This window comes from Mercenaria mercenaria, chromosome 19 (assembly GCF_021730395.1).
Source record: "Mercenaria mercenaria strain notata chromosome 19, MADL_Memer_1, whole genome shotgun sequence".
Taxonomy (NCBI): domain Eukaryota; kingdom Metazoa; phylum Mollusca; class Bivalvia; order Venerida; family Veneridae; genus Mercenaria; species Mercenaria mercenaria.
Genome location: NC_069379.1, coordinates 2,262,490 through 2,289,220, shown reverse-complemented (window position 1 = coordinate 2,289,220; position 26,731 = coordinate 2,262,490). Strand labels below are relative to the sequence as shown.

The 26,731-nt window shown below is 34.2% G+C and overlaps 1 protein-coding gene across 1 annotated transcript in view; it reads left to right on the top strand.

Moving 5' to 3' along the window:
* LOC123542407 (neurogenic locus notch homolog protein 2-like) overlaps window positions 1-26,731 on the top strand; it is a 56,652-nt gene that overhangs the window by 15,786 nt on the left and 14,135 nt on the right. The window contains exons 9-40 of the mRNA XM_053532044.1: window positions 279-443; window positions 1,175-1,257; window positions 2,859-2,922; window positions 3,500-3,688; window positions 4,182-4,396; window positions 4,916-5,180; window positions 5,779-5,931; window positions 6,493-6,667; window positions 7,084-7,271; window positions 8,093-8,350; window positions 8,872-8,974; window positions 10,018-10,116; window positions 10,350-10,463; window positions 10,739-10,852; window positions 11,210-11,323; window positions 11,589-11,702; window positions 12,587-12,700; window positions 13,205-13,318; window positions 13,519-13,632; window positions 15,185-15,298; window positions 15,714-15,827; window positions 16,498-16,611; window positions 17,102-17,215; window positions 17,868-17,981; window positions 18,388-18,501; window positions 18,713-18,826; window positions 19,209-19,322; window positions 19,541-19,654; window positions 22,937-23,050; window positions 24,780-24,893; window positions 26,189-26,302; window positions 26,409-26,522. Of these exons, the coding sequence (XP_053388019.1) occupies window positions 279-443; window positions 1,175-1,257; window positions 2,859-2,922; window positions 3,500-3,688; window positions 4,182-4,396; window positions 4,916-5,180; window positions 5,779-5,931; window positions 6,493-6,667; window positions 7,084-7,271; window positions 8,093-8,350; window positions 8,872-8,974; window positions 10,018-10,116; window positions 10,350-10,463; window positions 10,739-10,852; window positions 11,210-11,323; window positions 11,589-11,702; window positions 12,587-12,700; window positions 13,205-13,318; window positions 13,519-13,632; window positions 15,185-15,298; window positions 15,714-15,827; window positions 16,498-16,611; window positions 17,102-17,215; window positions 17,868-17,981; window positions 18,388-18,501; window positions 18,713-18,826; window positions 19,209-19,322; window positions 19,541-19,654; window positions 22,937-23,050; window positions 24,780-24,893; window positions 26,189-26,302; window positions 26,409-26,522 (4,237 nt within the window). The remainder of the gene's footprint in view (window positions 1-278; window positions 444-1,174; window positions 1,258-2,858; window positions 2,923-3,499; window positions 3,689-4,181; window positions 4,397-4,915; window positions 5,181-5,778; window positions 5,932-6,492; window positions 6,668-7,083; window positions 7,272-8,092; window positions 8,351-8,871; window positions 8,975-10,017; window positions 10,117-10,349; window positions 10,464-10,738; window positions 10,853-11,209; window positions 11,324-11,588; window positions 11,703-12,586; window positions 12,701-13,204; window positions 13,319-13,518; window positions 13,633-15,184; window positions 15,299-15,713; window positions 15,828-16,497; window positions 16,612-17,101; window positions 17,216-17,867; window positions 17,982-18,387; window positions 18,502-18,712; window positions 18,827-19,208; window positions 19,323-19,540; window positions 19,655-22,936; window positions 23,051-24,779; window positions 24,894-26,188; window positions 26,303-26,408; window positions 26,523-26,731) is intronic.

Here is a 26,731-nt window from a genome sequence, read left to right as displayed (position 1 = left end):
ATCTCGGTATAATTGCTCGACGTTATGTGTGTAAACGAAATATTGGTATAATTACTCGACGTTATGTGTGTAAACGATCTTGGTATAATTGCTTACTAGATCTTCTCAACGTTATATGTGAAACAAATTTTGGTTTCATCGCGTTTTGTTTACAGGAGTTCTCAGAATCACTATTGAAAAAAAAAAGAAAAGATCTTAAACATTTACACTAGAATTTAAAGAAAAACCCTCCCCCCACCCCCCCGCCCCTTTCTTAAAGATAGAATTTGTGTTTTAAGGCGCAAAAACAAACAGACGTATGGGATTCAGATATAGTCTACACCTTCCGTGTGTCAACCGTTGATAACAATTACGACGATGCAAAAGAATTTGATTTGCAACTGGAGCTTGGTAACAATGTAAGGCACACATTATGGCAAAGTTACGTGGTTAACAACTTCCATGTAAGTATGAAATTAGTTATATATGATATCATTGAGTTTTAAGTTCTTTTCTTATCAAAGATTTTACTGTAATATAGACTTTGGTAAAACGCAGATTATATTTTGGAAAATGAAACAGATAGACTCATCTTTTTCCAAGGGTTAATACAACCTATACGTGTGTATAGGCACGTCATAGAATGACATAAAAACTATATTCTCATTTTTTTATTTAATGTCATTTATATTTAACGTAAGACTAGAAAAATTAGCAACATGTCGGCATGCAAGACAGGTGTTTTCAAAACACTCCTGATAGCGCTAGGTTTTCTATTACTCGCTCTTATTGGGGTTTGGGAAACTCTGCACAGATAGGCATGCAAGATTCTTACAATAAGTGTTTGCGAAAATCTGGCAAATCTCGAGTCAAAGTGTCTTACGCCTACACTTTCAAAAGAGGTTAAACTATAATGAGGAGACATTTTACTTTTAACATTTACTTCGTTATTTTATGAGTGGTAACGTCTGGAATGCTTAAGTTCAATTTTTAAGATAATTTCCGCAAAATTGAAATATAGAATACATTATTTCTAAACATCACTGAATCGCCATACAGGGTAGCTATTTATAATCATATGACTATTTCTAAAGTAAGTTAACACGATACATTTAAAAAACTAAGATTATAAAACCATTCCTATGACGTCTAGCCTGAACTTCCAAACGAATTCTACATTATGTTAAACTTACAGGTCAAAGTTGAGGAGACAGGAGACTACAAAGATAAAATGTGCTATTCACATGTAGATCCACACATGAGAACGTGCGACGGAAAGTATGTTTTATTAACGTATCAGGGAAATCAAACTGCTCATGAGAAACTAGTTAGTATAAGATCCGAATGACAAATCATTATGACGTTTGATTAAGAAATGAATCACGGAATATCCGTTTTCATTTTAAACATGCCGTAAAAGTCTCCCCGCACTTGGATTCAGTGTTGTTATATTTTCTTGCCTTTTGGGATTATGGAGTACACTCAAATCTAATGATATTAGCTTACTGAGTTCCACCTAACCCTAGGGACGTGAGGGGTATAGCATTTTCCATGAACATCTTATGAACAGACTCAATCAAACTGAGTCTGCTATTGTTTTGCCTGAATGCAGGTTATGTTTCCAAAGGATCTTCTTACAGATTTATTTCTTATTTTGTGACCAAATGGATACTGTTGAAACACAAATATGTGTATCATTTACGTTTACAGCTTCATGTCCTGATGCATGACTTTGTTCATAATTAAATTCTGCGTTCCGTACATCTGCTGAACTACAAAATCTCTTACCAACGATGGTCATTGAATAGAATATGCATGTATATCAGTTGAAGATACGACCTATAGGATTGATCGTTGTCATATAGAATGCTTATCTCTTAGAAAAATGCATAGATCACACTTTACATGGAGTGGCATCGTTGCAAATAGACACATTCTTACGCTAACTGGCATTTTATTATTATTATCATCATTATTATTATTATCTTTATTATTATCATTATTATCATTATACCAGATTCCGAAGTAAAGATCTTTAATCCTAAAGTAAAACAAATGAATATAAGATAAGGGCAGATGGAATGAATATGCACATATTTAACAACAATGCCTGTAGTGGTTATGGCACGACTAAAACTATATTTACACAAGGGTCCATATTTTCCATATACCAAAAAAAAAAAAAAAAAAAGACTTAGAAATGATATTTACCTTTAGAGTTGTGTATTACATACCTAAACAGAAATCTCGAGTGCTCGATAGTGTAATTTTCAATTTATGTTGATCTCGACATTAAGAAATAAATACTGGAGTGTTTATTTTTGTTGGGGTAAACATCGTACAGACCAAATCATAGGTCATATAGCAATATTCGAGCTTTAATGATGGATTGTTTTTGTTTGTTTTTGTTGGATGTAAGGTCGCACCGACACAATTATAGGTCATAGGTTATAGGTCATATGACGATTTTGTAGCTTTGATGGTGAGGGAAGACCCTAGATACCCCTTCATGCAGTATTCAGTCATGAGAATGCACCTTGGTAAAATCACTGACCTTCTGTAAGCCAGCTGGATGGCTTCCTCATATGAAGAATTCAACGCTTATCGTGAGGCTCAAACCCACATCGGCAAGTGTTCTGAATGATTTAAGACGTCCATGGCGGGTAAATGCAAGTAATTATGTCCACAACCTTCGGTTATTAGTCTGTGTTTCGGGATTCATTCCTATTCGGTTCTGTTACATTTATAGTAAGATATACGCAAGCCGTTATATGTCTGTTATAATGATTGGCTATCTTTACAAGAATATAATTATTCAATATCGAAGCGATCTTTTTATACCACTTAGCACTGATTCAGATTTGTATTTGCCTTTTCAGCTATTACGAAAATCAGAGGGAGGGCTTCTACATGCTGTTTCATCACATAGGAGCAGACGTGGAGGTGGGTCCGATATCAAAGAAGAAAATATATGTATTTAGTTATTGGAATAATTACTTTCTTGCTACCGACCCACAAATAATCAAGTTCTATATAACATTGCTATTAAAATATATCAAATATTGATTCCTGGTAAGCTCATACAATCCAGGTGTCATTTGCAAGTGCATGTCTACTGAAAAAGAAAATATTAATTACAGGACAAAAGTCATGATTTATCATTTTGCAGCCAAAAACATAGACTGTATTTATTCGTGTATGTTATTAATGGTAATCTTATTTACTAATTCTTGTTCAGCAGACGCCGCTCTTTCAAATGATACCAAATATATTGGGGTCATCAGGCATCGAAATGTTACCTATTTGTGGATCAGGTACCTTAGGAATAATGTTTCTCCGTAAGTTGTTTCTGCATTCTCTGGTTGTAACAGAAGCCATTCCTCATATCAAACGCATTTTTGGCTAGAGAATGTCGAAAACGAACCCACACGGAAATGGCTGATTGCTTCTACATTTTTTTAATCAATTTGCAGTCGTAAAACTAAATGTCGTTAGTACATTGTTCCACATTGTTCACAAGGTGCAAGAGGCAACAAAATATTGTTTCGGAGGAAACAGCGGGCCAGTTTGTACATGTGGAATAGCTGTGCGTGCTGGGAAGGACGTTTTCATGATCAACCGTTGTGGAAGTATCAATCTTCTGGATTTTCTTCGATGCGACGACGGCGGTATAATTCAAGTTGAACGAATTAATGATTATAGATACAAGGTAAAACAAACACAGATTATCCAGTGGGCCGATGGCTTTTAAAATCACCATGATAACAGACTCTCGTCCGCTTGTTATTGTACTTGCCATTAACAGGTGTATCACAAGGATGTAAAAATATTTCTAGCATTCTGATATATTTCCAACCACGTGTAAAATTGAAATCAGAAAGTCTACACGATTTTTAAAAAAATCATATGCTCATCAATGTTCTATTTTAGGTACATTCGGATAATGGGCACGTAATGGCATTTAGAAATTTCCTTTCCGTTCAATTCCATATCCTCCAAATGCTATTTAGGCATTCTCCAGGTGTTCATAGTGTTCATACAAATAACCATCCGGAGATTGCGAATATCATAAGGAAATTGTCGAATGGTAATACAGGTTCATTACCTTATTATTTCAGACTAAATAGGCAATCGGATTCTACCTGTTTCAAAACAATGTCATAGGTGACAAGACGGTAATAATTTAACATCTCTTTTCGTAGATTGTAACACCGACTGGGACACAAGTCTTTGCAAACCTGCTGGATGGCTATTACCAGAACACGATGAATATTGACATCATCCTGTCAGCGAAAGATATTGGAAAAACAGAAGGACTATGTGGATTGTGTGATGGGAATCCTTCGAATGACTTTATTAGGAAAGATGGAATTACTTCTAGCAATAATGCCGATTATACGTTTTCGAATAGCTGGAGGTAATAATGTTTACTGGTCAATAAATCAGAGCTTGATCTTGAGGATTTATTTTCCATTCCATAAGAAAAGCGGGTACCATGGCAGTATGAAATAACGTTAAAAAGTCATAACACAAACTATATTATTTGTAATTTCATACAAATACGTCGCAAATGCACAATTACAATTATCGGTTTCATAAAAAGATCTATTTTTTTACTATGCATTTCATTTGAAGGCGAAACTTTTCTAATACAAGGTTAATAAAAATAGGCGTAACATAGATGTAGATATAAGAATCGAAACGAGATATTATATTTTAATACTAAAAACTAAACTACAAAAACAAGGACGAAAAAGAAATAGAAATGGCCAAGTTCCAGGAACACAGCTTCTTTATACGAATGAAATTTCTTAGATCCTATTCACGTATCGATCTAAACCGGTGACACATGTGTTCTTTTAATGTCACATTTACAAGAAAAAAAACTTTTAGATACGCAAATATTTTTCAACAGAACTTTTGTTCTCTTTTGTAGGTTGACAGATGATATAAATTTATTCACTGCATCAAAAAGAATCCTAGAAAGTTGGGCTATTCGAAATGAAGTAACATGTCGTTGTGTTGAAGGAATATGCACTGTTCAACGCCGACGCGAGTGTGGAAGGACAGTGAATTCAATAACGAAGACAAAATGTGATATACAAAGTCGAAAGAAACGCGCACTTGGTGATTACAAACATCAAAAAGAAATAGATCGTCTTTATGCTTTAATGCTGACACCTCGGAGGATTATTACGAAAGTGGGTACAGCAGAACTTTATTTCTTAAATGATGAAACAAACAATTTTCTTACTGAATTGTTCAGCTTTTCATCTTAATCTAGACTTTAAATTTTAATACGCCGTAAACTCAATTTAAGCACAGTTTGTTAAGTATAAATCACGAGTTCAGAAATCATGGCGGTTTTAACCCAATAGCCAGAGAATACATTTGTTTTATATATCATAATAACTTGGCATTGAAGCTATAGATTAATTATATGAACTATAAACAATCAGTTCGTCCTATTTTCTTACATACATGTAAATAAAATAGAGAAAAGTGGAAACTTCACAGGTCGCTCAACACGACAAAAACGAAAATGTTGCAGGCTCGGTTTGATTGAGTCTGTTCATGGACGGTAGTGGAAATGCAGGCTACCGTCCACGCCCTCTAGCCCCGGGACATAGTAAGACATACTTGTAAGTAGTTTAAACTAACAGGTTTGACAACAGCAGGAACCACATTCTGCATTTGTTTCTTTGATTTCATTTATCCACAATTATTATAGTATTGTCAGTGCCCTAAATTAGACACCGTTTTAAAGAAACCGAAATATTATATTTTATTTGAAATTAGCGAAGTACAGTAGAAACCAATGTAACGGCTGAAATGGCGAATACAGCTTGCAATGAGTCCATTTATTCAGCACCTGCCGTGGTAGAATTTCCAAATAAGACTGCAGGTGAAGATCTTGGAGAACTAGTGAAGCAATGTGTTTACGACGTTAAAGTAAGCTTTCTAGAAACATCTCTCAGTGTTGTTATTTTTGGTGGCTTTTATTACTTTTTATTTGGGGTGCGTGAAAAGTGTTACACATTTCACTGTCTGACACAAATAACCGAGTCTGCTATTAATTTGTTTGGTTTCTATTTAGTCTTCTACAACTTCTTCACATAACACTTAGAATTAATGCCTTGAAATCTTTTGTAACTGCCTTTGTTTGTTTGTTTAGGGTTTAACGCCGTTTTTCAACAGTATTTAAGTTATGCAACGGCGGGTAGTTAACCTAACCAGTGTTCCTGGATTCTGTACCAGTACTCACCTGTTCTCCGCAAGTAACTGCCAACTTCCCCACATGAATAAGAGGTGGAGGACGAATGATTTCAGACACAATGTTTTTTATCAAATCGTCACGGAGAACATACGCCCTCCGTAGATCTGCGCTCTCCCTATTTAGCTAAGCGGGCTTTAAGCTGCTCGTTTCTGTTTCCACTATTGAAGAATTAATACGAAAAAGTACGAAGATGCATTTTTCTTTACATCCAATTAAATTAAATTCAATGATTTTAGGAGTCCAACGATACATCTTGGGCAACTGTTCATGTTGATGCTATCAACACAATTACTAAGAATATATTGGATTTAAATCCAGAGTATGTTGCAAACAAAACCGACGAAGTTGAAATATTTCTGACGCAGACATGCTCAAAAAATTGCAGTGGAAATGGAATATGTTTAGACACAGGTAACTTGCAAACAATTTTGTACATCATATAATAAAAGCCAAACCAAATAATCTTGTATTTGTATTCTATGCTTGTTTTATTTTCCCGGTTAAATTTCTTTGTATACACATTTAATGTGTGTGTGCAGGATCTTTTGCTTTTACCAATTGAAGACACACTCCAAATTGTATGCTGGATATAGTTATATTAGGATCTAGTGTTTTATCCATTTTTTTCTGCGTTTTTGATCAGAAGGATAAAATACCTGTCACATATAAGTCAAATCGGTCGGTTCGTCTGTAAATATGTGGATGTACGTTTGGAAGTTAGTTTATAAATCATGGTATAATCTCCTTGGCTAGGTAGTATGTTTGCAACTTAATGATCGAATGTATGAGCATGTCTAACTTTACAAACCAATATCTTTTAAAAACAGGTGAATGTAATTGCACAAGTTCGTTTAGAGGACCAGATTGTAGTTTTGATATTCGAGATCCGATTATTATCGAAGACGTAGAAGGAGGTGGAGAGTGTGATAAAGCAAACTCGAGTGAATGCACTTGTTTTACCATTCGGGCAGTCCATTTGTTTGAGGGGTTCTCTTGTAGAACAACTATTACTCGTGTAAGTATTGTGTTAATCAATAAAGCTTGCAGAAGTAAGGTTTGCACGTTAGTGCATATTCCGTTCATATGCAATTCATTTTATATCAAATATAATTTCTTATAACTAAGGTTTATAAATACGACCAGAATTATTTCCATATTTAACAAATAAGACACGTCAAAGTTATTTCGTCTTAGCGTCAAACGTCATAGCACCGAAATAAAAAAGAAAACCAAACAAGCAGACAGTTATTTGGTGAATATATTCAAAGATGAAATAACGTATCTCAAAGAGTGATGTGCTTTTGAATGTAATAATTGTTTGTAATTCAGACGTGTATTATCATAATTTCTTTGCATTTGAACTCAAAAAAATAACTTAATTCAACAACAAATCACTGTTTTGGATTTATTCTTTATTAAGACTTTTCGAAAAATGTATCCAATTTCAAATATGGTTTGTTTAAACATCAGAAAATAATGATCTACATGAATATTAGGCAGTCATATTGTAAATTAATTATATCTACAACAACTGTTCACTTAAAACTTACATAAATGTTAGATTTTAAAATCCTTTATTCGTGTAATGAAACATAGAAGAAAAAAACGGCGATAGTGACAAGGTGTTCATATGCATATGTGAGACATGATAACATAGATTTGAGTATATATGCCAATGTTGAGCCAGTTCGAAAGTGTAGTATAATTCGGGTATGTATATAAAGCAGTATCGAAACTAATCTTTATGTTTGTTTGTTCTGCTAGGCGATTGCCTTGATCCGGTAGAACGCAGTGGTGATTAGTATATATATGGTAACATTAACATGTTTTACACAGGTTCAGAACAGCAGCGAACAAATTGTTTTGACGGAAAATGCAATACAAAAGGGTGCTTACGAAGATATCTATACCGGTACATGCTGCATAACAGAAGAACAAAATGCATTATCAGCAGAAAACGATTTTGTTCACGTATACAAATTCTCAGCAAGTAATGACGGAAACAGTTTTGGTGAACCACAAAATGTTTATGTATACGATTCAACATGTCATGATATATACATAAATGAAACAGTTACAGACATTTCTTTAAAGGTATGAAGTGGTATATCTTATTTTTCCTCAGATATTATATTTACTGATAGGATAATGTGAATAAAACGTTTTCAACGGCCATATGTCATACTCTAATTTCATTTCGTGTTTACATGTACTGATGCATACATTTACCTATTTTTTTCAAAACAATATAAATATACATTATGGTATTTTTCATACATTCATAAGCTAGTGTTCCTCATCTAGTGTGAATACAGCTGCAGAAAAATGAATTAGTACATTGAACATAAAACATGACAACGGCAACTCGCGCAATCGAAGCACCTACGAATCAACAATGTATAAATCAACTGCTTGACATAACTGTCAATACATTTATAAAACCTATGAATCGAGAATGTAATGTTCCAAAGAAGAAATTAATGGACTGCGTTATACAACCATCAATACATACGGTTCTGATTACGTAATTATAATGAATCATTAGTCACTGCATTTTGATAATTAATCATTATTGGTTGTGTTTGTATGGTAAATTATAAACCATACTTTTTCAGGGTAGCTTCTGTTTCATAGATAACCAATGTCATGTGGATGGTGAGCTGTCTTATACTGGTTGTCTATTCTGTAACTCATCCGTAACGGCGTATAACTGGACAGGTACTGCAATAGACATTTTTCGTTCAGTTTCTCTAGAATTTATACAGATATACACCGGTATTTTCAAAAATAATATCAAGTCTTTTTATCATGAAACAAATTACTAAAATCATGATATCAGAATATCAGATTTAAACATTCTCACAGTTGTATGACTGAATAAATATGGACAACCTAGAGTAAGACTTTGCTACAATCGTATGGACGTATATAACGAGGAAATAAAATCTTTAAAAAGATCCTTAGAAGCGTATTGGCAAACTACTTTTTTGATGGTGCATTTTTCATGATTCCCCAAATAATCAGTAAGAACCCTGTTCTTATTCCTTTATTTTTAACTGGCAGGTCATGATAAGACCACACTTAGCATACCGCTGAAGACAAAAATTTGTTTGACAACAACAATTGCATGGTTAATAAGGAAGGTCAGCTTTCTTTGCCCCCTCATATTTGCCAGTTAGTAGGTAAGACATTTTGATAACTGGGCTTCGATTGGTTATCAAAACCGCTAACCTAAACGAAGAATGCAACCAGGATAAATATTAGCAGACTCTATTTGATGCTGTTCATGAGAGGTAACGTTGTGCAACACCTCTTACGCCCCCACCCCCCAGCACCGAAACTCTATTACATGTATATTGAATAGACTCCATTATACAAAAGGACCAGAAAATATAACGACACTGAATCCAAGTACGGAGAGACTCATTATATCCACCACAGGGCACTTACCATTAACGATTGCTGTTGTGATAGTTAATGAAATCTGTGTCTGAAATCATTCGTCCTCCACTTCTAATTCATGCGGGGACTTTGGCAGTTACTTGAAGAGAACTGCTTTGTATTGGTACAGAATCAAGAAACACTGGTTATGTTAACTGCCAACCATTACATAACAAATACTGTTGAAAAAAACGGCGTTAAACCTAAAGCAAGCGAACAAACAAACAAACAAAACAACTAAATGTCTGTATAAATCGAGGATACACAAAATGTAGTCATTTGGACTGCTTGAAACGTTACAATGTCTTTGATGTTTTCAGACTATAATCAGTGTGTGAATGGTGGAACATGTATCTTTCAAGACAACGAGTACATGTGCGAATGTATGGATGGCTATGAAGGAATGAACTGCGAGATAGGTACATTAATTTATACACTAGTATCAAAAAGCACTTAGGACTTGTCACCACCAGATGTAACGTTGAAAGTGTAACCATTGACCTACTGCGTCAGTGTAGTGGTATATATAAAAGTATTGTGCATTCAATAGTTAATTAGCTTACCTTAAAATGATGAAAATACATATCAACTGCATTGTTCATGCACACTGTACAGAAATTTGAAGACCGATTTATTTCTTATTGTATTTTAGATATCGATGAATGCGTGTCCATTCCTTGCCAGAATAATGGCACGTGCATAGATGCTGTAAATGGATACACGTGTAATTGTTCAGATGGTTATGAGGGCAAAAACTGTGAAACTGGTACGCTTGGATATAAATGATAATAACTTGGACCTATCTAATATTTCTTTCAGATTATTTAAAAATAAAATATGTTAAAATATATTTCATGCGTTAATACTTATATATGTTATTGTTGTAATAGATATATTACAAAATTCCGAAAGGAAACTAAACATTTAATATAAATAAGCATAATTACCAATTCATATTAGTATTTACTACATCCAGGATAGATCATTTTAATGTCTCGCGTTCTCAAATTCATGTATTATCGGCGGCAATATTTGTTACAGATATTGATGACTGTGTGTCGGACCCATGCGGCGTTGGTGGTATCTGTACCGATCATGTCAATGGTTTCAGTTGCAACTGTTCTGATGGTTATACCGGCACACTTTGTGAAACAAGTATGTGTGTGTGGTCGCGTTCTTTGAGTTTAAATTTTGTCTTTATTTTTTTAATACTAGTATCCAAGTCATTGTAAATATGTTGAAATCTGAACGATATACATTTAACAAATCTTCTAAAGCAGTATGTTTCTCTTCTTTTTTTGAATACAATATTTATTTGTAAAGATTTCAAAACTAAATATCAATTGTATTTGTACTTTCTTATTTAACATATGATACGAGAAAATTAATCTATATGTTATCAAGTACTCCTTTATCCTATACATCAATGAAATGCGTTTATATGTACAAGGAAATGAACATTCAAAAATATCTGAAACATTTCAATCTGTTTTATAATCTTTATTTAACTAGATATCGATGAATGTGCCTCGCAGCCATGTTGGAATGGAGGTACCTGCGTAGACCAAATTAATGGATACAACTGTACTTGTGTTAACGGTTACGAGGGCATGACGTGCCTGAATGGTAAGGTGGATCCAACTGAAAAGAATGAAACGTCTCTAGCAAATTTCCTATATGTTTCGTTGTCGAAAGGTTTCATTTGTTTATGTATATTATCAAGGTAATAGATTCAAAGTAAATAATACTTAATACCTACTTAAAATAAAAATGCCAAATTCTTAATTAAACACTCACATTTTATGTTTAATTTTTTTATGACGTTTCATCAGTCAGTTTATTTAAGATACGATTGACAAAAAAAATGCATGATACAATTATTCTGTTTCAGAGACAGACGAGTGCATGTCAAATCCTTGTCAGAATGGGGGTTCCTGCAATGATGAAATAAATAGATACAATTGTACATGTGCAGGAGGTTTTGAAGGATCTAATTGTGAAACAGGTAATAATACTGCAAACGTGTTTCGAAGCTGAATCAGTATCCTCTAAAACTGAGATAATTTCTAATTAACAATTACAGAACTACGTTTGAAATTAAGCTCAGAACATGTATATTTTGTTTATATTAGCATAGATTGTGAATTGATATTGATACAAATTCTGAAAATGAAATCAGTTCTAAAGTCACTTGGGAAACGATGTTTAAAATTTCACAAGTGATAAAACTAATTATTTGAGATTCAAAATATCAGTTAAATATAGCGTATAGATGGGTATAACGACAATGACTTGCTACTTACAATTGTTTTATGTGTTATAATATTCATCCAACTTCAACCTTTACCTTACTGAATTTCTTATATGGACTGGTCCATCATTCAGTTTGGACAGAGCCTTTTATTATTCGAAGGGGTGTTCACTAAAAATTTGCTGACTGAATAGGGAACAGTGCAGACCATGATCAGACTGCACGGATGTGCAGGTTGATTTTGGTCTGCACTGGTCGTTAAGGCAGAATCACTTGCCGCCAGCAGGCTCAAGGTTAACAATATTTTGTCGAATCTACATTGAATTTGTTGAATCTAACCGACCCAATTATGGTAACTTTCTAGCTTTTGATGGTGGTGGAAGACCACAGGAACCCCTCCGTACATTATTTCAATAAAAACGGGCACCTGGGTAGAACTAACGACATTCCGTAAGCCAGTTGGATTGCTTCCTCAAATAACGAATTCATCGCCCATAGTGAGGCTCGTACCTACACAAGGGAGAGCCAAGCGATTTGAAGTTAACTGCCTTAACAAATCTGCCATGGGGCCTCTTGCATTTATAAGTATTCAAAATTGGATATGTTAATTGATTACTCTTGATGTTCGTTTTGCACAGACACTAACGAATGCCAATCAAGTCCATGTCAAAATGGAGCTAATTGCACTGATGAAGTAAATGGATATACATGCACGTGTTCAGACGGTTATGAAGGAGCAAACTGTGAGAAAGGTAATGATCTCCCGAAATGATCTTTAATTGTATAAAATGTTCCAACAATGGAGAATAGTTTAATAAACAATTAAGGTAACATTTAGCTAGTTAGATAGTTTTTTTCGTTAGTTTTGGTTTTAACGCAGTTTTTCAGCAATACTTATTTCTGTGATGGCGGGCAGTTAATCATACCCCTGTTCCTTGAATCTCTACCAGTTCAAACCTGTTGTCTGCAAAAATCTGCCAGCTTCCATACATAAATCAAAGGTGAAGGATAAAAATCTTTTATTAGATCGTCAGGGACAACGTACATTTTCCTAAGGGATCTTATTCACGACCCTGCGATTCGAAAGTCTTCGCTTTCCCTACTGAGCTACGATAAGTTAAAAGGTTACCTTAAAATATATTTAAAAGTAATCGCTTTAATGAACTAAAGATTGGCGAGCAGAAAATAAAGACTGATTTAAATACAGAGACATTCTGATAATCATCATCCTTCTTAATCTTTTAAATATTCCATAGATATAAACGAATGCCAGTCTAACCCATGTCAGAATGAAGCTAATTGCACGGACGAAGTTAATGGATATGAATGTATATGTCTAGCTGGCTATGAAGGAAATAACTGTGAGACAGGTAATACCGCTTTCATTAACAGTCCCCGAGAACGATATGTGGTAAATTTAATCATAATGTTACGAAATTAAATCTACTTCTAAATCAAATATTTGACATTAAAATTAATCGGTATCATCACTACAGCACACTTGTAAGCATAGTTGTTCAAATAATAAATTTAAAAACAAAGATGTATGACTAGTTCTCTTCTGTTACAGAGATAGATGAATGCCTGTCCAACCCATGTCAGAACGAGGCTACTTGCACGGATGAAGTTAATAAATACAAATGCACCTGTGCAGGAGGTTATGAAGGGTTAAATTGTATGAAAGGTAATATGTTACGAAAGTTTTTTTTTTAAATAGAATCCATAGTCTTCTTTAGAAAATGATGGTTAAAGATCCAAAAGTATTGGATTACATTTCAAATTAGAACTATGCTATTTATATTTAGTTATAAAGAACAGACCAGCATTGCATACTGTTAGAGGGTAGACTGTAAATTTGTAATTGATGTTAATGTAAACTTTGAAAGAAATATTCCAAACACTTGCAATGCTTATTCGGTATTTTGATATTGCTAAAGTATGTCGGTACCATATATCTTCATCTATTTTTGGAAATGTTTCAATGTACAAAAAGCATGGGATGAACGAAAATAAGTTCGTTACCATGTAAACGTACTTACCTTGCCTATTTACTACCAAACTAATTGGATTGGTTACATACGCTCAGTCGCTATGTACGTGTATAAAGTCGCACATACTCATATTTCCATGTGGAGTGCTGTGGTGGCTGTCTTCTTAGAATGTGTCTTTTTTTCCTGATGAACTTCTGTTCTTGCTTTTTAATATCTAGGTCACTGAAGAAATGTTGACATGTTAAAGATATACATTACAAATCTTCTACCGCAACGTTTGTCGTATGAAGTAGACGACCTCTATTGTTTTAAGGGTTACTCCATCAAAGGTCATAGTCACAGTGTCCTAAACATTGAAAGCAATTTCCGATCAATGACTAGAAAACCACTTGACCCAGAATGTTCTTGGATGATTGGACATGCAGAATAGATGACCCTTATTGATTTTCGGGTCACGCTATTAAAGGTCAAGGTCACAGAAAACATAGAAATCAATTTCCGATCAGTGACTTGAGAACCATTTCATTAGACTTACAGAGTAAATGACCCTCAATGTTTTTTTGGAACACTTGAACAAAGCCAAGGTCACAGGGGCCTGAACATGAAAAACGTTTTCCCCATCAATAACTTGAGAGCCACTTGACCTAGAATATCAAAGGATGATTGGATGTTTAGAGTAGATGACCCTAGCCATTTTGGGGTCACTCTGCTAAAGGTCAAGGTCATAGGGGCTAGAACATGGACAACCGTTTCCAGTCCATGACTTGAGAATCACTAGGCCCAGAATATTGAAACTACGTATGATGATTAGACATGCCAAGTAGACGATTCTTATTGCAGCTAACCATCAGTGTCTCTTTGACTTTCGCTCTTATCCTTTCTTGCCTATTACAACTATTCATGCTAGACAAACATCTTTTAGGTCTATTCTAGTATGATAAAACTTGTTACTGACTAGTACACGGAGCCCCAAACGCTTTGAAACTATAAAAATTCTCATGATCAAACGTGTAGAAATACAAATAAGCAGTGACACCAAAATAATATGGCGCACATTAAGTGATACCAAGCATTGGAATCAAAATGATATATATATTGCTATACTTTATCAGTGAATAAAAAATAGGCAGCCGTATAATATAATATATAATATGATATATAAGTACAATTTAATTCAAATCGCTCTTGCTACGCACTAGCGATATGATCATTACCTTTCCGAGTGGTGCGCGCTTGTCATTTCAGAATTAGACGAGTGTCTGTCAAATCCATGTCATAATGGAGCTACTTGTACAGATCAAGTAAATGAATATAATTGCACATGTGCGGGAGGTTATGAAGGATCTAATTGTGAGACAGGTAATAAATCCACAATGAAGTTAAATCTCTATTTTTCTAATGTTGGGACCGTAAATCAATTGAAAATCACAGCTTAAAATTTCATTTCGAATAAATGCCCGGATATACAGATTTACTTTAAAATAAAAAAGCATCCTTGACGCTTTTGCGGTGAATAAACTGTGATACTTGTATTTTAAAATCTGTAAAAGAAATCAGTTCCAAACTAATTCGAGGAACAACTTTTGGATTTATACAACTGCTGATACTAAGTATCTAACATTTCAATAAGCGTTTCAATTAAAAAAAAAAACGGCAGCAATTTTCTAGTTACGATTGCTTGATATGTAACAGCATTACTACTTCTCAAACCTACCTTTTAATGTTTTCATAATTGGCTACAATGATTGATTATTCTTTTAAACTTTATTTACAGAGACTAACGAGTGTCAATCCAGTCCGTGTCAAAACGGAGCTAATTGCACTGATGAAGTTAACGGATATACCTGCACATGTACGGCTGGTTTTGAGGGAACTAACTGTGAGGAAGGTAATGATCTTCCGGCAGGACGTGGAATTTTGTATATTTTGTATTATTGGAAAGAATGAAAACGAATTTGAAATAATATCTTACCTATAATTATTAGTATACTTTTAAAGGTATGTTAAAAGAGTTCCCGCTAATGAATTGAAATTTTGAGACCAATTAAAACTGAAGCTTTCATATTGTTTAATCACCCCTTGGATATGGTGCCTGCTTTTTAATTTTGTCTTTTGACAGTTCCTGTGATACGCAGGCTCCATAACCTCAGATCCTCTTCCTAAATTCCAGTTGGTTTTGTTCTGCCCATTGTTTTCTCGTTTGGGGGCAAACCCTTTACTTTATCTGGGGACCAAACGCCGCTCTTCATGGAATTACACGCCTCAACACGTGTATCATTGAAGGTTCCATGTTTACCGCCGTTTGATTACATTTGCGGATGTCTCTAAATTGCTTTTTGTACTTTTAGTATGTGTAAATGTTGAGTTCTTCTCAACCCGGGGCTAGAGGGCGTGGACGGTAGCATGCATTTCCACTACCGTCCATGAACAGGCTCCATCAAACCGAGCCTGCAACATTTTTGTTTTTGTCGTGTTGAGCGACCTGCGAAGTTTCCACGTTTCTCTATTTCAAATACAACAATTGGTTGATAATAATTATACTTTTAACTATTCTTTAGATACAGACGAATGTCATTCCAATCCGTGTCTAAATGGAGCTGATTGTACGGATGAGATCAATGGATATAAATGCATATGTGAAGAAGGTTATGAAGGAACTAGTTGTGAAACAGGTAAGGGTAAAGACTTTGAATAGTTTGTTTCAATATTAGAAAGAAGATCAGCGATTAATAGATGCAAAAATTGTTCAAAAAGGTACGTAAACATCCTGCGTTAGTACATTACTGCTGTGAAATCAGTTTTTACACGGAATTTTTCAAAAACCACCTTTGGTTTAAAATTATCCATTTTACTGCTTTAAAAATTGTTAGATATAGAAAAGTCAATTAGGCACATGCAAGAATGGAGCTAATCCTATGGATGAAGACAATAACTATTCATGTGTTGTTTGAATAGTAACTGCGAAAGATGTAATAAATCTATGATTAAGAATTTGCGGGTTCGATATATGGCCCGTTTAAGGAGGATGTGACAAGAATCAACATAATTGTTATTCAAAGAAAAATCGTTAACGTTAAACTTAGACATATCATATCTCAAGAGCATAATAGTTCAAATAGTAGGGTTCAACAAAGATTTACAGCTGCATTGCTTCTGTTTCAGAGATAAATGAGTGCCAGTCAAATCCATGTCAGAATGGAGGTACTTGCAAGGATGAAATAAGCAGATACAATTGTACATGTGCAGGAGGTTTCGAAGGATCTAATTGTGAAACAGGTAATACTGCTGAAACTGAGATCCTTACTTAAACAATTGAAAGTTATAGTTTCACGTTTGAAATTAGACTCTGGGCATGTTGAATTTGTTGATAGCCTAGATTGTGAATCGGTATTGGTGAACATTCTGAAAAAGAAATCAATTCCAATGTCAGTCTGGAAACAATGTTTGATAAAATTACAATAATTTTTTTTTTATTGATAAAACTAATTATTCGAAATTTCAATATACCAAATAGAATGGGTTAACGAAAACAATTCGCTAGTTACAATTGTTTTATGTGTTATAATATTAATTCAACTTCAACATTTTTTTGTCCAACCTGAATTATTAGTCTTTGTTAAGTCTAACCGACGCAATTTTATGGCGAATTTCCAGCTTTTGATGGTGGAGGTAGACCACAGGAAACCCATCCTGAATTATTTCATCAAGAGCGGGCACCCTGGTAGAACCAACGACATTCCGTAAGCCAGCTGGATGGCTTCTTCTAATGACGATTTAAACGTCCAAAGTGAGGCTTGTACCTACATTGATGAATAGCAAGTGATTTGAAGAATGCTACCTTTACCATTTGTCCACGGAGACCCCTTGCATTTAAAAGTATTCACAATTGGAAACATTAATTGATTACTGTGATGTTCTCTTTGTACAGATACTAACGAGTGTCAATCAAGTCCATGTGAGAATGGAGCTAATTGCACTGATGAAGTTAATGGATATACATGCACGTGTTCAGACGGTTATGAAGGAGCCAACTGTGAGAAAGGTAATGATCTTTGGTTCGATAAAAAGGAAAAAGGTGGATAAAAAATTAGAGTAATATTATGATAGTTTATTAGTTTGTTTGTTTATGGATTAACAAACAATTATGAAACGGTATGCATTTAGCCTAACCTGTTCTCTGCAAGTAGTCGCCATCTTCGCCATACGAGTGTCATGGAGAAAATTCACCTGGCCTAGGTATTTAATTCACGACCTCGCGGTCCCGGTCCTAAGATCTTCGCTCTCCCTATTGAGTTAAGCGGGGGTGATAAGATTATTAGTTACCTTTAAAATGACGGAAAAGGTTTACCGTTAATGAACTCAAGATCAGCGAAAAGAAAATAAGGAATCGTTCAATTACAACGACTGCTTGATAAAAATATTCTTTTAACTGTTTGACTATTCCATAGATATAGATGAATGCCAATCAAGTCCGTGTCAGAATGGAGCGAATTGTACGGACAAAGTCAATGAATATGAATGTATATGTGCAGCTGGCTATGAAGGCAATAACTGTGAGACAGGTAATATCGCTAACTTTTTAGTAAGTAAAACTGTTTTTGATATACAGCACGTTTCGATATGGCTTTACAAGTTTAATCCTATGTATACTTATAATTCAATGATTAGTCATGAAAATGAATCAGTGACACAATCAAAGAATACTTGTACAAAATAAATTGTTCAAATGATAATAATACATGCATATACACAACTAATTTCCTTCTGTTTCAGAAATAGATGAGTGTCTGTCAAATCCATGTCTTAATGGAGCTTCTTGCCTGGATGAAGTTAATAGATATAAATGCCATTGTGCTGGAGGTTATGAAGGATCTAACTGTGAGACAGGTGAAACTGTTTTTAAAGTGTTTTGAAGCTTAATCTGTATTGCTCTTAAAATAGGATTAAGGAATTGACACTGTTTTACTTTTCTAATTAGGCCAAATATATGTTGGTTTAATTTCAATAAAAATGTTATTAAAGGTTTTTAGGACATGCACCGTAAAATGGCATATAATTCGGAAAAAGAAACAGATTCTAGACTCGCTCGGGTACGGTCATTAACATGTTACAACTAGTACAACAACATTTAAGATTACCGTACAACAGAGACGGGTTTGCAAGTTACGTATGCTACTTATATTATATCAAAACTACTTGCAAAACCTGTGTATGTATGTATTCAAAATTGTATAAATTCACTGATTACTCTGAAAAACTCTTTATACAGAGACTGACGAGTGTCAATCCAGTCCGTGTCAGAATGGAGCAAATTGCACTGATGAAGTAAATGGATATACCTGCACATGTTCAGAAGGTTATGAAGGAGCCAACTGTGAAACAGGTAAATCATATATTCTGTTGAAGAGTCCTTCGATTGAGTAATTTTTCAGTACTGGAAAATAGGTGTATAATTATTTAAATTAATTATTGACCTTTAAATCCGCGTAAAAATTGTTCGCATTAATGACTTTACGGTCGCAAACAAGTAAAGTAGAAATCATTTAGATATAACGGCTGGTTGATACTAGTTTTGCTTTAACCCTTTTACCATTTCACTAGATATAGACGAATGTCAATCAAGTCCATGTTATAATGGTGCTTCCTGTAACGATGAAGTCAAAGGATATCAATGTATCTGTGTAGATGGCTACGAAGGCAGTAACTGTAAACTAGGTAATATCGCTGCCATCATTTTAAGGAGGTAGGTTACCTTGTTACAAGGGTATATTCAAATTAGTTGAACCGCAGCATGTTTTTGTATTTCGTGTAATATGAAGTTTTAACTGCTACAATCTCAATTTCGTTTGTCTCTGTCCCTTCAAGTTCAATTTTTATCCAGGTTTGAAGAACATGACCCTCCAAGGGTATTTCATATTGAAAGAAGAAGGAAAATACGGATATTTAACACTTTTCAGTGTATTTTAGTTTCATTGATATCCGTAGAAGTCTGCATAATTGATAATTTTACTGGTATGCACGTTATCTTTCTAATATAAGCTTAAAATGTATATGTCGCGGGGCTCGTGTTTCCATGGTAACGCATTTTCTCTCATTTTTAAACAACTATGTATAAAAAGAGGGGTTTTCGACGGCTTCAGTGCCATTCTGTTAATGACCAACATGAAATATTTGGGTAATATTATTAGCAAAATACCAAGCACTTTACATGGTACCCTAATTTTCTTAAATTTTAAAGTAACCATGGCAACAGAGATGTTTAAAATAGCTTATATCTTGATGTTTGTCATAATTTCTTTTAAAAGATATTGAATAAGATTATCTTTCTAACTGATGTAGTTTTAAAACATATTATTTCTAACGTAGGTTACATTTTCGTGTGATTTGCATTTATTCAAACAAATTTCACAGCTTAGAATACGTACAGCAGTACCCCTCGTCTGCCATTTTTCATGGAAAAATCGTTCAGCGTGCTGCTATTATTCTCATCGATATTGTTGAAATGAAAATAAAAAGCCGAAGCTGTGTTTCTTAAATAGACCAGTGTCAACGCTTTTGAATTTTACATTTAGATACATAGGTCATGGGCTTCGTTTCCATGGTTACATCAATTCAATTCAAGAAACCACAATTTTCTACTGAAATTTGAACAATTTTAGATCTTAGTTTTAGTATATAAGTAACAAATTATCAATGGAACCTGAAAAATAGGTATTACAAATCAAACTGCTAGACTTTTTATTTGAAACTGGCCGTAACAAGTAACCTTTCACCCAACTATATTCCAAATAACATTGGTTGCCATCATCCATTTTCTTACATTCCGCATAACATTTCAATATAACTACATAAAATAAGCAAAATATTGATTATTATTCAGAGAAAAAGACTCATAAAAATATTTCAGCAAATAGGGCCTAATGGTTATTTGAAAATAGTTGAAAGAAAGAAAATGTACAGAATTACGTACTTTGAAGTTAAAAGCTATTAATTTTGCGCGGTAACTGACACGTAACGTCATGACGTCAATGACGTCATTTTAAGGCAATATTGTTTTGAAGCGTTTCTGCGGCAATTTATTCATTATTTCTGCATTATTAAACCATAAAGCATCAGATCGAAGACAAGTGCATGATTTGTTTTCAGAAGAATGAATATACAAACACATTTAGTTTGTCGTAAACGTCGTCGTAAATCGTCACGTTAGCTTCCGGTTGGACATGCGCACATACAGATATGAAGGTAACCTACCTCCTTAAGTAGGTTGATGGATCAATATATGAAAAGCTTTATTATAACCTTTAAGGTTAAAACCCTACATCTATTTATAAAGATTAGTCATGACAATTAATAAACGACATCAACACTATAGAACTCTTGTGCAAATTATACCGATAAGTACATGTACACAGCTAATATTTTTCTGGTTCTGAAATAAATGAGATTGAATCAAATCCATGCCAGAATGGAGCTACTTGTATAGATGAAATAAATAGATACAAATGCACCTGTGCCGGACGTTATGAAGGATCAAACTGTGAGAAAGGTAATAATATTTGTGAAAAGTTCATAATGAAAATTTAATTAATAGTCCTTTAAAAGTCATTTTAACAATTGTTGAATATTTGAATTTTTTATAACTGCATTTCAAACTAGTGCCATGATGTTTAGATTTAATTTTAAAGAACTATAAGAGAATAGACGAATGACTACAGGATCTTTTCTTGCATACCAGACGGGGATTTCCGGTATTTTTAAAAATCGATCTTACGTAAGATGACTGTCGTGCTTTTAATGACGTATTACGAACTACATAATATATGTAGAAGATGTATGTAGTTATTTATATTTTATTAAAAAAACAAACAAAACGGAATAAAAATCTAATGCCTTGACAGTTCCTCTTTATTCCTGATAGTATATTTTTCGATTCAAAACACTTACTTTACCAAAAATTCATAACGTTATGCTGCAACTGATAAAACAAAACCGGAACTAAAGATTGTTATTTGTCTTTGAAACGTCATGACGTCTTTCCTGTTTACGAACGTTGCTTTCCCGCGCTTTGTTTAAATACGCTGCTATAAGAAATAGTTCGGAAAAGAAAACCTTTCGATTGATTTTATTTTTATTATTATTTCTTGTTATTGGTATGCAAGAAACAGATTCTGTCACTGGTTATAGGTGCAGATGGGAATATCCGGCTCTTGGGTAACTGTTTAGGCGGTAACTCTGCTGGAGCTTCGTTACCGCCTAACAGTTACCCTCGAGGCCGGAAATTCCCATCTTAACCTACAACCAGTGTAAGAATCTTATAATATTACGTGTTTCGTCAGAAATCTCGCTTGACGAAGCCGCGCCTTTTAATAATGAAGGCACGAAGACATAAGGAAGGACGAATATATAGAAATTGTGATTATAATTTTGCACGTGATAAAACCTGTGGCAATCACCTTGTACTATATATTTTTATTCATTCAATTGTTAGGCATTTGAAATGACGTTTAATAATATAAATTTAAAGAAATGAACGTTTAGTTTTATTTGTTTGTTTGTTTTGGGTTTAACGCCGTTTTTCAACAGTATTTCAGTCATGTAACGGCGGGCAGTTAACCTTACCAGTGTTCCTGGATTCAGTACCAGTACAAACCTGTTCTCCGCAAGTAACTGCCAACTTCCCCACATGAATTATCAGAGGTGGAGGACTAATGATTTCAGACACAATGTCGTTTATGAAATAGTCACGGAGAACATACGCCTCGCCCGAGGATCGAACTCGCGACCCCGCGATCCGTAGACCAACGCTCTTACCTACTGAGCTAAGCGGGCGGGCGCTGTTTAGTTAGGCATTTGAAATGACGTTTAATAATATAAATTTAATTTATTAATGTTTTCGTTTACATGTTAATGTAATCATCTTAACTATTTATTATCGAAGCAGCATTTTAAAGTTCCAAACGTTAAGAGATTGTTGACATTAATGAGCTTTTTATACAGAAGTTAACGAGTGTCTGTCAAGTCCTTGTCAGAATGGAGCTAATTGCACTGATGAAATCAATGGATATAGCTGCACATGCGCAGAAGGTTATAAGGGAACAAACTGTGAAACAGGTAATAATATTCTGTGAGGGCGATGGATATGGGTATATATTGTTACAATACCCAAAATTGTTTTATTTTAATAGTTTACCTATAAGATAAGCCACTTGTTGATCCATATTATACCATTACCCATTTAATGGTGTTTTTCACAATTATTTCTAGCGGACAGAATGTTTTGTAACTTTGCGTATTAATAGATTGATGTATGACAAGTTAAAATAAAAAATAAAAATGATAGGTACCCGTGCTTCTTTTTTCAATATTTAAAGTTTATTAAGAACACCAAATCGGTATTTTTGTCTGAAAAAACAATACATACATGTCATAATAAAACTACTGCAAACAATTATTTATTCAAAGTTTCACTCTGATGTTACTGTTTATGCATCATAATTAATGAAACCACTATAACTATGCATAAAATGTCAACATATAGATATATTAACTCAGAAAAATTACTCTTGACAGATGTCGAAAGTATCTGAAACTGAGAAAAACACGAAGTATTTCTTAATGATATGAAAAAACTAGCAGACAGAATTTTATCAAATTTTATATTATGTAAGCTAGAACTAAGAAAAAAAAATCTAATCCAAAAAATAATATCAACCCGTGTTTGTTTTCAAGAAAACTTAAAAAATATTCACTCCACCCACAAAAGTATTTTTTTATTACCCCACCCACCTAAAAATTATGAAGATTTTTATCTTACAAAACAAATTGCACAATGTTATTATCAGTTTTAACCAATTTTCTTACTCACATGCGGAATAATGCTCCTTTAAGGTTGCATGCCTATATAGGTCAAATACTTTTTGAGATACGTGCTACACAAGCTTTCACATGCCATTTACGTATATATTTGACCACGTTAAGGGAAAAAAATCTGTTTTTACTGAGTGAAACCTCAAATAAAAGCACTGGTGCACAACTTCGCATGCTGAATTTAATTCTTGTGTGGTTTCATGACTCTTGGCGCATATACTTTTGAGGTACATGCGACACAAATGTTTAGACCCTTTATGTACAATTTGACTGTCAAGGGCCATAACTCTGGTCTTACTACGTGAAATACGGGATGGGGCACAAAAAGTATAACAACATTTTTAGGAAGTCACATTTGAACTTGAAGGAGAGAGATCTACGTTAAAATTTTCTGGAATTTTATTTGGCTTGGAGTCGGCTGCATCATTACTGGACGAAATAGTTTACTTTCAAATTGGCTGTCCACAATGTATTCGATTCGAGCACTTCCTACGGCTACTACTCCAATAAAACACCATCACTTTTAAAGGTAAAATATGGATGCACGACCTATATTGTCAGTACATACGATATTTTTTGCGCGAGTGCGCTGCATATCCGACAATTATGCACTTTCGGCGGCGAATCCTGAACTTTACAGTGATTATCGCTTGCTGCGCGATTGAGCTGCGCACAAAATATTGTGATGAACTCCTTTAACTTGTTTTAGAAACCTATGAATGTCAGTTAAGTCCGTGTCATAATGGGGTTGGTTGTACAGATGAAGTCAATGGATATAAATGTATATGTGCAGATGGTTAAGAAGGAACAAATTGTGATTGTCAGAAACAGTCTTGAACTAACTGTAAAAACTAACTTTGATACGTCAAGAAAACTAATCAGCGACATTGCTATAGAATACACGTTCAAACATAATCATTAAAATGTAAATGAAAATGAAGTAAGATATGTAACTTCTTGAATTGCATTTCAGAAATAGATGAGTGCCTCTCAAATCCATGTCAGAATGGAGCTACTTGCATGGATGAAGTTAGCAGATATAATTGCACATGTGCAAAAGGTTACGAGGGATCCAATTGTGAGACAGGTAATGATGTTTCGAAACGTTAAATTATCGAATAAAGTGCGCAACTGGGTCTGCTATACTCTGCAAAAGAAAAACTCGAACTATACTTAAATTTCCACAACTGCTATTATTTATTTAGCACATTAGCACTTTAAAGACCATTTCAGTACACAACAGAAATAGAATTAAGGATAAGATTTTCTATTTATGTTAAACTTACATGGAAATGCTTCAAATTCCGGAAATAGTTTGTTGAGTAATCAAGTTAATTACTTCAAAGACGAGAAAACTGACGTTGATAAATCTTTGTAATAATACGGCATGGTAAAATCAGTACGATTACTGTGAAATCATTAATATTCGTGGGGGACTAATTTTCGTGGATTTCGTGGTTGAGTCAATCCACGAAATTTAATCCCAACGAACAAGTAAAATTCCCCTTAATTTTATGTTCAAAAGTTGAAATCCACGAATTCATATCCCCACGAAATTGCCGTTTCGACCAAAACCACGAAATTTCATACCCACGAAATTAAATGACTTTACAGTATACTATTCTTTAGATAACGACGAGTGTCAATTAAGCCCATGTCAAAATAAAGCTAATTGCACGGATGAAGTCAGTGGATATAAATGAATATGTGTAGTTGGCTATGAAGGCAATAACTGTGAAACACGTTTGCCGCTTTAAATAAAAATACATAAAAATACGCCGGCTCGATACATGGCATGTATGAAAACAATTTAACAAAATTAGAATACTTTCAATCCATAGATAGTGTAAATGTTGAGTTCTGCTCAACCCGACGGTAGCATGCATTTTAACTACCGTCCATGAACAGGCTCAATCAAACCGAGCCTGCAACATTTTCGTTTTTGTTGTGTTGAGCGACCTGTGGAGTTTCCACTTTTTCTATTTTAAACTTAATCAGTACCATTATTAAAGAATATAATCTGGAAAGTAGATCCCTCGGAAGCACCAAGAACAATGCAAACAGTGAAAATTGCATACTCGGTTTGTTCATTAGCAGTAATGAAAAATGCAACACTGCCCAATCTCCCTAGCACCGGCTTAAGCAATATTCAATCTTCAATTCAAAATAAGTTGAAATCATTGATCCCGAAGGACACGAAAATATAACAACACTTAAATGAAGTCGGGGCGACTATTTACGGCCACCACACAGCACTTAATACCTGCTGTTGTGAAGTAACGTAATCTGGAAAGTAGATCACTCTGAAGCACCGAGACACTCGTTAAAACCTAATTGTTCAAAAAAAAAAAAAGATATACAGCTACTTCCCTTCTGTTTCAGAAATAAATGAGTGCCTGTCAAATCCATGTCAGAATGAAGGTACTTGCAAGGAAAAAGTAAATAGATACAATTGTACATGTTCAGGAGGTTATGAAGGATCTAACTGTGAAACAGGTAATTATGCGACAAGAGAGTTTCGAAATGACATACCTAATAAGCATAATTGTTCAAATAGTAGAGATCTTAACAAAGATTCAAAACTGCATTCCTTCTATTTCAGAGATAAATGAGTGCCTGTCAAATCCATGTCAGAACGGAGGTACTTGCAAGGATGAAGTAAATAGATACAATTGTACATGTGCAGGAGGTTATGAAGGATCTCACTGTGAAACAGGTAATAATACAACAAGAGTGTTTCAAAATGACATATATAAAGAGCATGGTTGTTCAAATAGCAGAGCTCTCAACAAGGATACAAAGCTGCATTCCTTCTATTTCAAAGATAAATGAGTGCCTGTCAGATCCATGTCAGAATGGAGGAACTTGCAAGGATGAAGTAAATAGATACAATTGTACATGTGCAGGAGGTTATGAAGGATCTTA